The following is a 15,131-nucleotide window of genomic DNA, read 5'->3' as shown; positions in this document are numbered from 1 at the left end:
ATCGGAGGCGCTGTCTCCATCAACCTCTCTTCTTCTTATGTGCAGACTAAGCATAATGCTGCGACCGGGACTTCCGTCTATGATTACAAGTTATGTTTCAACAATAAACACATCTTTCTATTTATATTATAACATTTAAAATTAATTTACGCTCGCTGTTATTTTTTTCTGAAAGGGTATTTTGGGTTATTTGATCATTAAAACACTTTATAAGAGCGGCTGAACATGTGAAATATATATTTTTTATATAGTACGTTTTATTTTGTAGTAGTTTGTTTATGTTCACAAGAAGTTCCGCCTCCCTCCCTCCATGAGCCGCTGTGATTGGTCAACAGACCTGCTCAACAAGCCCACAAACCAATGAGGGACAAGATGTGGAAACGTCATCTTTAGCTGCCGGACGAAGTGTCACATGTGTCAACCAACCTCTGAGCTCCTGCCGGACATACAAACAGCGTCTTTTAGGTAATTAATGTATCAAAAAACGTGTAGAAATGTATGTCCGAACGTCAACTGAGTGCTTTACGTGTGACTCATAGATTTTTGCTGTTTTAAATATCGGCTGACGTTTTTATTATGAATAGGGTGCATTTGAAGCTGAGGTGCTTTACGTTTCTGTTTGTTAAAGGCAGTATTCTTCCTGCGGCTCCACCGCCGCTCGCACGCTGCGATCCCCGCACTGTTTTCCAGTTTTTCCGAACAATGGCGACTTATAACAATAATAAAAACAACAACAACAATGGTGATAATAGCCCGGGGACGAGACAGCTGCTGGGTCCGAAGAAAGCCAAACAGAAGGAGCCACTGCGGAGACTGAAAACCAAGAACAAACGAGGAGAACTTCACGGACCATCCACAGTGTACCTGCAGGTGGTCGGTGCTGGGAGCAGAGATAATGCTGCGTCACTTTATGTCTTCTCCGAGTACAACAGGTACTGTTTATAGAAACATGTGCACGCCTCCTTAACCACCTGACCCACCTGTCACACCTTTGAGGTACAAACTGTGGAACAAATGTGAGGAACTTGTATTTGTAGATGCTTTGTAAAAGACTACACTGCCCAACAGCCATCTTCCAAGTGTTTTGAGAAGCTCTGGGTAGTTGTGACAGACATTTTCCACAATTTTCTTTTGTTTTGCAACTAGATCAATTAATGTATTGATCAAGAAAGTAATCAGCAGATTAATCCATAATGAAATAATCATTACTTGCAGCCTTATATTAAATAACTGTAAAATTTTGCTTACACATCAATGCATCAGAAATAAATGTCTAATTAGATAATGGCCAATATTATGCATTGAGTATGTTTACGTTTGGTACTGTAAGTTTCCTGATAGTAATTAACATACTTTTATTAGAGTAACATACCTGAGTAAATTCAGGACTTTTACTTTTAATGGAATAGTTTTACAGTGTGGTCACTTTTACTGAAGTAAAGTATCTGAGTACTTCTTCTGCCACTGCTTGTAAAGAGAAGAGGGTATAAACTGTTACAATTCTTAACACATAAACCAAAATAAACAGGTAAACCAATATGATCAGCTGATATCAGGATATCACAGATGCTGTATATGAGTTATAAAGTGTTGCAGATTAAATTAAAATGCTGTCTTTTAAAGAGAAGTGGCAGAAATTGACACTATTATTAAAGTATTAGCAATATAGTTATTAATTATTGATTGATTTATTTAACTTTTCTATTAATCAATTAATGGGTCCAGAAAATGTCAGAAAATGGTAAAAAGAAAAAGTAAAAGCTCAGTCTTGTACCCCAATAATAGAGAAGTGATTGGCTAGATTTCTCTTTAGCTAAAACAAGTTATTTTTAATTTTTTTTTGAATTTATCTATTCAATTAATCAATGAATCATTTAGTCTATAAAATGCAAAAAGATACTGAAAAATGGTCAAAATTCACCAGAGTCTTAGGTGACGACTTCAAATGTCTTGTCTTGTGCAAGTCCAAAAGCTCAAACTCTCAAGTGGATCTTTCATGAATGCAGGGGTCCAAAAAACAGAGCAGGCTTAATTGATTGTCATATTTTAGAATTACATTAACATAATAATGACATAATAATATTACTGAACCTACAAATATTGCACAGTCCCTGATGGCCCAACGTGACACCACAGTAATATTGTCCACCAGTCATATTTGTTTCATCATCTGCACATAAAAAACCTTTCAACCTTCCCTCCTCTCTGCTGCAGGTACCTGTTCAACTGTGGTGAGGGAACACAGAGACTCATGCAGGAACACAAGTAAGATGATCTGTCCATCACGGTGTAACCACATTGTCATCATCTCGGTTGGTTTGATGGACAAGGAAAAACAAAGGGTTAATATGAAGGTGTTTTCCTTTGACAGACTGAAGGCTGCTCACCTGGACAACATCTTCCTGACCAGACTGAGCTGGGACAACGTGGGAGGTTTATCAGGTCAGTCACATCTGTCTGATCATTTGGAAGATTAAATAATCCATGTTATTGACTGCAGCGGTCCATGGTAACACTGTTTGCTTACACTGTATTGAAGCAGACAGACTCAGTCAGAGCGCAGCTGCTGAACATAGTGGAGCATTTAGCAGCTAAAGAGACAGATGTTTCCCTCAGAAGCTGGTGGAGACTAGACACCCAGCTAAAAGAAAGAGAGGGACCTCTGGACTGAGAGTCCTCAGGTGACACAAACATGACTCCAGCTGAATGATAATGTGGCCTGTAACTGCTGGAAGTTCATGTCAACCTTAAAGGTGGTGATACAAAATGTCTATGTCGTGTTCACAGCTGGTTTCTGCTGCCCCCAAGTGGCCAAAAATAAGCAGTTTACAGCAGGTTTAAAATGAAAACTGACAGTAGAAAGTTTTCATGAAATGGCCACAAATACTATCAACTTAGACGTGTACCAAACAACAAAATTAGTGCAGATATTGATTTGATACATTACATTAATAATTTAATATATTTAGAGAATGTGTCTGTTTTTAAATCATGATAACAAGAATCTTATTAAAAGTATAATATGAGACTTTGAAATGAAACAGTGGACCTTTACTTTTATTTAGACCACATACAGTAAAGCACATGAAACATTTATTAACATTTTTAACATGGCAGATTTATAGTATAAATAAAAAATAAAATGTATGTTAATGAGGGGGAAAAAACATATTAATAGATTTTAATCAGATACTCATTTATTGACATTGACAGTTGAATATTCAATGCCATGATACAGTGTGTTATTATATTCCCACATAAAGTGAAAGTAGCTACAAGGACAGCTTTATTTTTGCAGGTAGGGCCACAGCTATAGATGATTTTCTTGTCATATTCTCATCAGTTAAATCAATATCAGCAATTGAGGATATATATTTTTTAAATGTATCCATGTCTGCTGTCTTTTCTGCAGGGATGATATTAACGTTGAAGGACACCGGTGTCCCTGAGTGTGTCCTCTCTGGACCTCCACAGCTGGTGAGAAACCGAATCACACAGTACAAACACACCTGCAGGAGTTTTACATGTGACACATGTTCACTTCACATCTGACTCTTCTTCTCTGCCTTGGTTTTTTTTTTTTTGTTTGTTTTTTATCAAAGGACGACTACGTGAACGCCATCAAGTCATTTTCTGGACCACTGGAAGACATCAAGCTGTGTATGTTGACTCTGCTGAGCTGAATTAGATAACTGCATTAAATTGTTTATATTATATCAGAGTGATGTTTACTGTGTCGTGTTCTCCCAGCGGTTCGACCGTACACTGCAGAGACTTACACAGACGACACAATGGCAGTTTATCAAGTGCCAATATTTGGTGAGTTCAGATGTTGTGCTCAAGAGTCTTCTCTGCTTTGCCTCGACTTCTCAAAGTGTTTTCATTCATCAGCTGACTCTTGTTCGATCTTCACTCCGTAGCCCAGTCGAGGGGTCACAGTAGGAAGCTCTCCCCCAGGTCAGGCAGCCCCTCTCGAAGGCCGGCTTCTCCAAAGAAATGTGACGGTCACCTCGACAGCTGCAGAGACAATCCAGGCAGTCCAGGTGAGTCCAGGAACCAACTGTCAGGTACACCTGGAGGCCACCTGTGGAGCTTTGGGAATTTGCACAAACTGAATTTGAAATCCTGATCAGAAGCTAGGTTGTTGTGTTTCCAGCGTAGGAACTTGTTTTTGAGGAACTCGGTTCCCCTACCTGCCTTTCCACTGCAGCAACCAGGGTCTGAATTAACTTCCAGGGAGATAAACTGTTTTTGAGGGGGACCTTCAGAGGGAATCTGATCTGATCTAAATGTATATTGAATATTGTTGACATGAAAGGCACCTGTCGTGCTTTCGATACATCCGTGGACTGATTTGCTTGATCTTCCCAGAGGCTTTGGAGGAACTTTGTACCCTGAGAAAGTTCCTCGACATTAATTCTTGGGAAATTAAAGTTCCTGGAACTTTTGGTAGAGAAGCACGTACTGTTTGTAAAAATTATCTGGTACTTTGAGGAGTTCATAGATTCATTCACAACCACCTCGCTCAACTTCATCATTATTTGTTTGTTGTAGGTGAAAGACGAACAGCAGCTAAAGACACGTCTCTGGTGGTCGCCTTTATCTGTAAGGTAGGAAAATATAACGTCATCCTGTGTGTGATGTACAAACTGAGGAACTTTGGTTCTGACTTTCTTCTTCTTCTTCTTTAAAATCTTTTACAGCTTCATCCCAGGAAGGGAAATTTCTTGGTGGCTCAAGCCCAGGAGCTCGGTCTGCCTGTGTGAGTGGATCTTTGCATCAAATAAAAAAAAAAAAAAACACCTGTTATTGGTGTTTTATTACAGTTAACATGAGGTCCAGTTGGTGACTCAGTGAGGTTGGATTGATTGAAATATTAACGCTGCATTGCACTCAATGCATGGTATGATGATTTCATCAACAGATCCATACAGAATCAATGTGTGTTAGTTTTTGTTATTATCATCAGTATAGGTTTGAGTGAGAGTGTTTCTGTGGAAATTAGTTATTACAACTTCAGTTAAATTGTATTGCATTGCAATCATGGCAATTATTATTATTATCATTATTATTATTATTATTAGTAGTAGTAGTAGTAGTAGTAGTATGTTTATATGTTCTACCTCTGTATGTTTCATACTATTATTAAAGCCCTTATTTATTATTTCTATAAACCATCAATAATGGTTCTGATAATGCAGATAATGAGATTTCTTCTTTAAACTTTAATCTTGAAGATTTCAGTCCTGGTTGATTTGGCAACACCTGTAGTAACTCATGGTAATGGGAAATATGGTTTAATACAACAGGTCACAGGATTCTGGAGGCAGCAAAACAAAATATCATCGTTTTAATAAAGAAGTCAGGCAGTAATTGGCCTTTCCCCATCATTCTGTGAGCAACCGTGATCTGATTGGATGTTGCACACCGCCTGAGTGTGTGAACAGCTGGACACAGTGAGAGCAGTTAGTTACCTGGCTGAGGAGGTGGAGGTGTGCAGCCTGTCGCCTGCAGTTCTAAATCTACCAGCTCAGCGTGGCTCCTGTTCCACTTCTCCCTGCAATGTTTCAAACTGATCCGCTGTCAGGCGATACATTCTTTTTTAGATGCATTTTTGAAGAACAACAGTATTAAGTGCTGAGCTCACTGACAAACACATTGCATTTCCCGTGACTACTTCATAATAAAACTCAACTTGTGTTTCGCCAGTTAAATACTTTAAATGTGAAGGCAGAACAGCAGGAAATGTTCAGTTTGCATTCGCAGCAAACTATCGCAGACACTCAATTCAAACTGCACATACTGTAATAGTTTAAGCAGCGGGGCCTCATTTGGTGATAGATAGTGACTTAACAGACATTTATTTTAATGAAAATCTTTGAGACTGCCACAGAAAATTGCCTATTTTCTTGGACCAGCAGCACAGAATACAAATAGATTCAAAACCCTTATATTTGAGAATCAATCATTTGTTTCTTTGTTTAATAAATGAATTGAAGGATCAAAACGGTTATTTTTTGGTAGCCTGACTAATCACCTCAGCTCTACATTCATGTGTTTTAGCATTTTAAATCTATAGCTATCTATAACTAACTATTTAAAATCTTTTCTCCCACAGAGGCACAGCAGCCATCGGCCCGCTCATCTCAGCTCTGAAAGCTGGGAACAGCATCACGTTTCAAGGGAAAGAGGTGCAGTATGAAGATGGACTCTCTGATTCTGATACTGCTGCTCCCGACAGTATCGGTACCTGCTGACGGTTCTGCTGTTCTCTTGTAGATCCGGCCTGAGCAGGTTTGTACTCCCGCCGACCCGGGACCAGTGTTTGTTATTGTGGAGTGTCCGTCTGAGGAGTTTGTCGAAGCCGTTTGCACCAATCAGCAACTGAGAAGGTAAAACAGATCGTCTGAGCTGTACATGTTAAGAGCTCATTGTTTCTTTATCTGGATTACACTGAGCGTGTGTGAAAAGCTGTATCTCACGTCACTCTGTCGTCCCGTCTAGTCACCAAACGGGGGGGACAGAGGACCCGGCTGTGCTGGTGGTCCACATCACTCCAGAGTCTGTTCTGAAAACAGATCAATACAAAGAGTGGATGGAGAGGTTTGAGTTCTCCCACTTTGAAACCAGACTCCTGCTTCTTCTTCTTTTTTTTTTTTTTTTTTTTTGACATTTACTTTGACAGAGTGATGCTGAGAGTTTTCTCTCTGTTTGTCTGTAGGTTTCCATCCACAACACAACACCTGATCCTCAACGAACAAGCCCAGACAGTCCACAACATCAGAAGTCACAAGATTCAAGCTCAGCTCAACATGATTCACCCCGAGATCTTTCCACAGCTCAAGTCTTACAAAACAAAGGTAACCCTGGAGCACTTTATTAGGAACACCACACTGACACTTGGTAGCTCCTCCCTCTGCTCTCAAACAGCCTCAGTTCTTCGTGTCATGGATTGAACAAGATGGAAACTTTCCTCTGAGACTCTGCTCCATGTTGTCATGACTGCATCACGTAATTTCTGCAGATTTCTCACGTTCATGTTGTGACAACCTCCTGCTCTACCACATCCCATAGGTGTTCTGCTGGATTCAGATGAAACCAGTTTGACACGACTTTAGCTTCGTGACATGGAGCATTATCATGATGGAAGTAGCCATTAGAAGATGGTAAACTGTGGCTATAAAGAGAAGCACATGGTCAGCAACAACACTCAGATAGACTGTGACATTCAAACCATGATTGATTGCTGTTAAGGCCCAAAGTGCCCAGGTTGGGTCCATGGATTCATGCTGTTGATGCCAAATTGTAACTCTGCCTCATCAGAAATCCAAATCCATCAGACCTGGCTTTGAGTGGTTATCTGAGCTACTGCCAACCCGTCCGTTCTCCTCTGACCTCTCCCATCAACAAGGTGTTTCCTCCACACAGCTGCCGCTCACTGGATGTTTTTTTGTTTTTGGCTCCAAGAAGTAAGAACTCTACAGACTGTTGTGGGTGAACATCCCAGGAGATCCTAAACAGTCACGGTCAAAGTCACTGAGATCACATCTTTCCACAGAGAACAAAGGGAGGCTCTCCCCAGTGTTAGTCTGGTGTTCCTAATAAAGTCCAGCGTATATATTTCTACTTTGCTTTAAAGGCAGAGTTCACAAAGTCATAAATCAGGTGTGGTACATGGCGAAAACATCAAAAACATTTTTTCCCTCAGGAGCCTCAGGCCGCTCTGCACGCCCCCAACGTCAGAGCCGAGTGTCTGCTCAAGTTCCAGCTCAGACCCGTAATGGAGTGGCAAAGGTTAGTTTGTCCTTCAATCCCCCCCAATTTACCCGACATTACTCTGCAGCTCCGAGCGCTGCGTTGTCACAGAAAACAATCTGGAGTGGACCATTACACTCAGCCTCTTTCTTCTTTTTTAAACTCGTCTTACAAGTGTCAGTGTTTTTTTTTTTTTTTTTCTCTCTCTGCACTGTTTCTGTCAAGTACTGTAGAGGCACGTCAAGGTCAGATGTGAAACGAATCCTTGTTTTCCACGCCTCGCGTTTTGTTTGCAGGCAGTGGTGTGTGTCTTCTTGACTCTGTATCTCATTCATTAGAGACGCCATCCCCTCCTGCAACGCCGAGGAGTTTGTGAAAGAAGCTTCGGAGGTCCCAAACTTTCTGGAACAAGTGGACGAGTGCAGGAGGATTTGCTCCACTGATGCAGCAGAGCTCTCCGGTCAGTTCTCCTCTGGAAAACACAGGAGGGGTACTTTTAGTTTTTAAGGCTGAGGAAAAAAGAGATTGCATTGAAGAGGATGCTCCTGCAATGATGTTTAATGTGGAAAAAAAAAATTCTTCCATTTTAAATCAAACTGCCCCTTTTTTTTCCTTTGCATTCTTAATGATTGTACAAGTTTTCATTCTGCAGGGCGAGGCGAAAAATACCCAGAGTTGGTTTTCCTGGGAACAGGATCAGCTCTTCCAATGAAGATCAGAAACGTCAGCGGCACTTTAGTTAATATCAGGTATGGATGTCTTGTTTTGTTCAGTTGTATTTAGTTAATTAGTATTCAGGTCCTGAAATGTGGACTATAATCCATGTTATATTTGGATTATCAAATGGCCATTTGCAACATGACTCATCCTTGAAATGGACTCAATCACTTCAGTTTACACTTCCAGCTCAAAACTTGACACAAAATGCAAGCTCCAATCTGTAAAAACATAATAGACACAGATTGAAAAGGAGCAGGGAGAAGACAGGCCTTTCTCTCTTCATCTGGAACCAGAAACAAACAAAAAGTGAAAGGTTGATAGTAAACTGCAGCGAGCCGTTCCCTCCGTTTTCTTGCGGCAGGAAAGCAAAAATATTATATACATAAATATTGCGAACATGTATTTCTTTAGAACAAAAAACTTTTCATACTAAATGACAGTTTCAGTCTTTACTGAAGCTTAACCTGAATTATAAAAATAATAGAAATAAATAAAAAAATAAAATGATAGAAACACCTTTCAGTTTAACACAATACAGTTCACAAACTACAGCCTACAAAATGACTGAAGTTAACACATCAACACTGCTCCAACAGTTTGAACAAAAACCTAAACCTAAAACATAATGAACTTCATGAAGGAGGATTTACTGCAGGACTGTTGCATTCGATTCTATTCGTTTTAGCTGTTAGCTGTTCCTAATAAACTGGTAAATTATTGTATTCTAAATGTTCTATGCATCGGATCAGCCTTACGTATATCGTATTATTTTAAACTTCGGGATCTTGACTTGAACTTAAAATGATGATTGGAGCAGTTATTCACCACAACATGGTGACTCTCCATCCAGGTCCAGACAAGTTTAAGAGTTTTTTCTTTTGTGAAACAGTGATCTCTGAATAAATACTGACATTTACACTGAGATTTCACCAGGAACCTGTTGTGTCTGGTGCTGTTAAATCTTGAGTCTCAAGTTCTTATTTCAGAAATGTAGCAGCCACAAGAGCTGACAAATAAAAAAAAAAAGTGCGCAATGAAAAGAAAAAAGCTGGAGTCCATTGTTAGTAGTTGTTGTCTGTGTGTGTCCTGTATGGATTTCATTCCTCTCTGGCCTGTTGTTAACGTGTGTGTGTACCTGTCTGTAGCCCGACTCAGTCGGTGCTGTTGGACTGCGGAGAGGGAACCTTCGGTCAGCTCTGCAGACACTACGGGGACGACGTGGATGACGCTCTCTCCAAGATATCGACCGTCTTCATCTCACACTTGCACGCTGACCATCACACAGTAAGCAGCTGTGCACCACGTTGAACTGACCATTAAAAACTAAACCTGCTCTACACAGCTACTAATCCTCATGTTCAATGCTTTTGTCTCAGGGGCTGCTGAATTTGCTGTACCAGAGGGAACGTGCAATGGTAAATAAAGAAAAATAATTGGCATTTTTAATATTAATACATTCTCTAAAAGTGACATCACTTATTTTACTATTTTACTGATGTTTTCAGATTTTTTTGCAGTTAATGTATTAAACAGTCAATAGTCTTTGTTATTCCTCCTTTTTTTGTATGTATGAACAATCGAGATGATTACGTTTGTCTGACTTTGTCATATTTATCTTTCTAGACAACTTTAGGAAAGACGTTCAGCCCCATCTACCTGATTGCTCCAGGCCAGATCATGATGTGGCTCAACCAGTATCACAACCAGTGCGAGGAGATGCTGAACCATATCATGTATGTGGACACAGAGGCGTTGTCACATCACAACACAAACTTCAGTGTTACGCTCTCAGAATGTCAAAGAGTGTACACTCACTTCGGAAAAGGACAGTTCTGATGATAAACTGAGCCTAGTAACACATGTGTATCAAAGCCTGATGTTTCGTAGTCCTCTGCCGTAGAACTGCACTGTAAAACAATCAATGAGCCACACTGTTACACCGGGTGCTTCATCACCATTAATACACACTGTACTTTATTTTTTTATTTTTTATTTTTTAAAGTATATTTTTGGGCTTTTTATGCCTTTATTTGATAGCACAGTGGAGAGACAGGAAATGGGGAGGCATAGAGAGGGGGGAATGACCTCTACATATGGGGCGCCTGCTTAACCCACTGCGACACTCGACGCCCCCGCTGTAGTTTATTTTAACTCAGTCCCACACACACCAGCCTGCTGTAAATACTCACTAGAGCAATAAATCTGTATTAATCCGCCACTGAAAGTAGTCCCCAACAAATACACTGTTTCCTCTTGTTTGAGTAGCGTTGGATAAAAACTACAGATCCCAGCTGTTTGAGGAAATGACTAAGAAAACAACTGTATTTTGACCCGTTTGTCTTCAGTAGGAAACAGTGGGTGTGGAGCTGCAACACATGAGTTGGGAAAGTCATTTTTGTATTTAATTTTCACTGATGAAAAAAATATAGAAATGATGATGATGCGATTTTTTTTTTTTTTAATTTTTGTACCAAACGAGTATGTTCCTTTATATCTGGAGAATATGATTTGCAGGCCTGGGTCTGTTGTGAAACATTTTATCTTTATCAAAGAAATCACAGCGCCTGTGATTTGGATATGGCATTTGGCCATTTTGTGATTAAGATTAATTGTGCAGCTCTACTTACGTCTTACATTTTTGGGACTTTTTGATCATCAAGCTCAAAGCACAGTGGAGCGTGAGTCCAGCTTAGACTGGTGAAAGCTGAGCTTGATGTCTGATGTCTGGACAATCTGAGATGTCCTTCAGTGGCCACCGTACAGAGGTGGCCCCCTTTGATTTAGCTAACACGCTGTTTCCTTCTGCTTCTCTTTAAAAGTTTTTCATCCAGCCACCACTCCAGATGTGTAATGAGCCTTACAGCCTCACGGGGCCGTTAGGAAGACCGCAGACTTTTGGTATTGGTTTGTCATCATCTTTAACGTCCTCTGTTCTGCTTTTCAGTCTCGTCCCGAACATGTTTCTGAGTGATGAGGCTGAGCCGCCCACACAGTGGACACAGTCACTCATCAGAGCGCTGCTGGAGAAGAATGATCTGAAGAAGGTCTGCAGCTGTTCGAGCCTGACGTCTTTCAGTATTAAAGACTTTTTATAAGTTGCTCATCATTTTGTTTGTTTGCTTGTGCCTCAGTTCCAGACGTGCACAGTGCATCACTGTAAGAACGCCTTCGCCTGCAGCTTCACTCACCAGTCCGGCTGGAAACTGGCCTTCTCTGGTGACACCATGCCCTGTGATGGATTCGTACACATTGGTTTGTACCACTCACAGTGATAAGAGTCCATATTTCACTGAGGTGTATCTACACAGACGCACTGTCGGTAATAGCAAATTGAGCATGTTCTTTCAATATTTCAGAGATTCATATAAAGGTCATCTTAACCGTAGCTCGACTACACGGGTTGTTCTGAATAATTTATCCGATATTTCTTAATGCTTTCGATCACTCTCGCAGCTTCCAGGCTCTTCTAATGGTTCCTGCGGGATCCCACTTCATTGACTCCTCTTAAATTGCTTGACTGGATTCAGTCCAAGCAGAGCATCCACACAGACAGCGAGTATATCCCATGCCTGTTCATTATAGATGGCTCGGCTCAGCAGACGAACAGGGCGTGCCAGTTCTTGATTACGCCGACTACCTGATTGATTTCCTGCGGGACAGGAAGAGACTGTAAGTGCTCGTGTGTGATTCAGGCCTCTTTCTTCTGCAGGGAAGAACGCAACCTTACTAATACACGAGGCCACGCTGGAGGATGGGATGGAGGAGGAAGCTGTAGAGAAGAGGCACAGGTGAGTAAAACAAACTGTCACCAAGTAGCTCTGCAAGGCTTTAATGTAATTTATGTAAATGAATAAAATGGTAGAGAAAAGGAAGATTGCAGCAGTTAAAGCCCTGTGTCAGCCAACAAAGGAAACTTTATTGGCTCTTGGAGGTCGCAGTTATCCATTGAGTAGCTTGTTAAATTTCCTAACTCTCCACAGACAATTGCCATTGATTTTTGCAGCTTTTTATGGAGGACGAGTGAGCATCTGTCTTCACGAAAGCATCTTTTATATTTGTAGAAAAACAATATTCCCACGGAAACTTTCCCTCAGTGAAATACTGCTTCAGTGGGAAAGCAGCGTAACGTAAACATCTGACTTTACGCCTCTTGTTTTCTGACAGCACGACCTCCCAGGCCATCGGCATCGGCATGAAGATGAATGCCGACTTTATCATGCTGAACCACTTCAGCCAGCGCTACGCCAAGATCCCACTCTTCAGTGCGGACTTCACCGACAGAGTGGGAATATCGTTTGACCACATGAGAGTAAGTAGAACTGTGGACTCAGTAACTTCCCGTAACAGTGTTCATTCATCCAGCAGTGACTGACAAATATAGTAAATAATAATAGTATATCTACACAAGTGTTTTACCAACACTTCTGCAAAGTACAAATTGTGATTAGGGAAATCCTTTTTCCAGCCTGTACAAGTACATTCAGATATACATTTTATGCATTGCATTGCTGCCACATAATGGCTAATTAGATAATGGCATGACTAAGCAGATGTACAGGTGTTCCTAATACAGTACCTGCTGAGTGTACTTTTCAATAGGTCAACACCACGACTGTTTCATGGAGTGGAGACTGAAATGAGTGTTGAAAACTCTTTATTATCTACAACTGGCTTCAACAGTTTTTTCAGATTCTCATAGTTTTGTTTTATTTATAGTTTGATCAGATATTTTTTGACCGAAAACAGGAAATGAGAAAACCTTACTTCAATAAAATGTGATCTGAAATCAGCAAAGTTGCAGAGTAAGTAATCCCAACTCAAGGTCCACTTATTAGCTTTCTTCGCACCCACTTGCTCACATGCCATAGAGATGGATCTGTTGACATGGTGAGCTCAGAAAGATGATTTTATCCTCAGGACGTGTAGAACTTTCCTCCTCTCGGCTTAAAAGTAGGTCTGCTGATGAAGCCTGTTGAAATAGTTTCACAATAAATGTGACATTTTGACTTTTCACAGTCTTAAAAGTTGTGTGAATCCCTTTCGAAATCTGAAAATTTAAGTCACTTTTGCTGTTAAAACTCTCAGAAATAAATATTTAATTTGAGATGACGCTGCATGTTGTGGTGTTTTCATGTCTGTCTGACTGGTTTCTCTGCTGTTGTGTTAAAAAGACCTGAAACTGGAACCTCGGACGGAAAAGTCTGAAAACAGTATGTTTACCTGAACAGCTGCATTCAGGACCTCCATATTGTTTTAGTTTTAGTTTCGATTCCTTTTAGATAAAAGGCTGAAAAGAAGTAGGTTGAGAGAAAAGACTCTGTCCTCTACCACAGTACCTGTGAGCCTCTCTCCTTCAGGAGTTAACATTCAGACCTGGTGCGGTCTCCTGACCATTTTCTCCATTTCCTCCTCTCTCAGGTTCGCTGTGGAGACTTTAAAATCCTCCCCAGACTCATTCCTGCACTGAAAACCCTCTTTGCTGAGGAGATTGGAGGGATGGAGGAGAGAAGAGAGAAGAGGGAGCTGAGACATCCGAGAGGAAGCAGCTCTGAGGGGAACAGCAAGAATAGGAGGACCGGAGCGGCGGCAATGGGCCGAGGTGCCAAACGAGACCAGGACGAGGCAGCGACGCACAATGTAGACACAAAGAGACAAAAAACCTCCTTCAGCAACCATTAAACCATGAGCTCAGAGAAAAATACTTTAATCTTCAGTTATTTTATTTAAATGAACATGAGTTTTATTTGCCTTGCGTGGTTTGATGGATGAATATGCATTTATATTTCTTGCTCTGGAGTGAACAATGCTGAGCTATGAATAGAGTTTTTGGTTTTTCATTAAACAGAATAAAGCAATACCACACCGCTGTAATGTCATACAGTGTCATAGAGCCACAGTTAGTTCAGACATGTCTAATAACAACAGGACACAGAAATGACTAAATGAAAGAAGGTTTTAGACATCAGAGATGTTTCAGCAGGTCTGAAAGATGTTCATGCTAACACCAGCACAGCTTGGAGTGATGGAACCTAGATATTCCTGTTATCGATACGAGCTACTTTGGCCTCTCTGCTAACTTGCTAGCTATTTTTCATACACTCAAATCGCTGGCAGGTGTGTCCTGTGTGACTTTGTTGGTGAACATGACAATATACTAAATTCCATACAATTCTATATAATCTGTAATCCTGTAACACTTTTACTTTAAGTCCTTCTGTTAATCATCTATAAGCAGTACATAAACATCTAATACATGCTTATTATAACAGATACAAGTTATTAGTGTTTTGTAACAGCTGTAATATGTCCTGTGGACACCTATATGTGTAGGCTACTGTATAAACATAACGAATGACAATATAGTTAAACACAACTGTAATAATATAAAATGTTTTCATAGAAGACATTTTTAATTGATTACAAATACTGTACATTGGTGAAAACTTAAAAATGTCCATATCTGTGTACAAACACAATACAGTATATTATAAACCCTTAATTAAATATTTATGATGTGATTTTAAATGTTAAATAAAGGGACTTAAAGTAAAGTGTTACAGCTGAGCTACTTCACAACATTTCCACATACAACCCCCTGGCACTTCTGGTTGGTAATCACTTACATTTGAAATGTATAAAAATGGAAGGAAGGCAGC

General features: G+C 40.3%; 1 protein-coding gene across 2 annotated transcripts; it reads left to right on the top strand.

Moving 5' to 3' along the window:
• Nucleotides 1–363: 363 nt before the first annotated feature.
• elac2 (elaC ribonuclease Z 2) lies at nucleotides 364–14,341 on the top strand. 2 transcript variants are annotated; one of them, XM_056402485.1, is made up of 25 exons: nucleotides 364–465; nucleotides 629–932; nucleotides 2,215–2,265; nucleotides 2,372–2,442; nucleotides 3,413–3,477; nucleotides 3,603–3,660; nucleotides 3,751–3,819; nucleotides 3,921–4,043; nucleotides 4,555–4,610; nucleotides 4,704–4,762; nucleotides 6,119–6,191; nucleotides 6,280–6,392; nucleotides 6,505–6,603; nucleotides 6,722–6,860; nucleotides 7,709–7,794; nucleotides 8,094–8,215; nucleotides 8,408–8,504; nucleotides 9,621–9,759; nucleotides 9,852–9,890; nucleotides 10,099–10,208; nucleotides 11,420–11,519; nucleotides 11,607–11,727; nucleotides 12,185–12,263; nucleotides 12,640–12,784; nucleotides 13,894–14,341. In XM_056402485.1, the coding sequence occupies exons 2-25, from the start codon at nucleotides 703–705 to the stop codon at nucleotides 14,152–14,154; spliced, it is 2,505 nt and encodes an 834-aa protein (XP_056258460.1). In that variant the 5' UTR covers nucleotides 364–465; nucleotides 629–702; the 3' UTR covers nucleotides 14,155–14,341. The 2 variants fall into 2 exon arrangements, with proteins under 2 accessions (XP_056258460.1, XP_056258459.1); XM_056402484.1 differs by having other exon boundaries at nucleotides 393–932.
• The last annotated feature ends 790 nt before the right edge of the window (nucleotides 14,342–15,131 follow it).

Source organism: Seriola aureovittata, chromosome 17, assembly GCF_021018895.1.
Source record: "Seriola aureovittata isolate HTS-2021-v1 ecotype China chromosome 17, ASM2101889v1, whole genome shotgun sequence".
NCBI classification, from domain to species: Eukaryota; Metazoa; Chordata; class Actinopteri; order Carangiformes; family Carangidae; genus Seriola; species Seriola aureovittata.
Note: the sequence above shows the minus strand (reverse complement) of the source record. Positions and strands in the feature narration are given on the sequence as shown.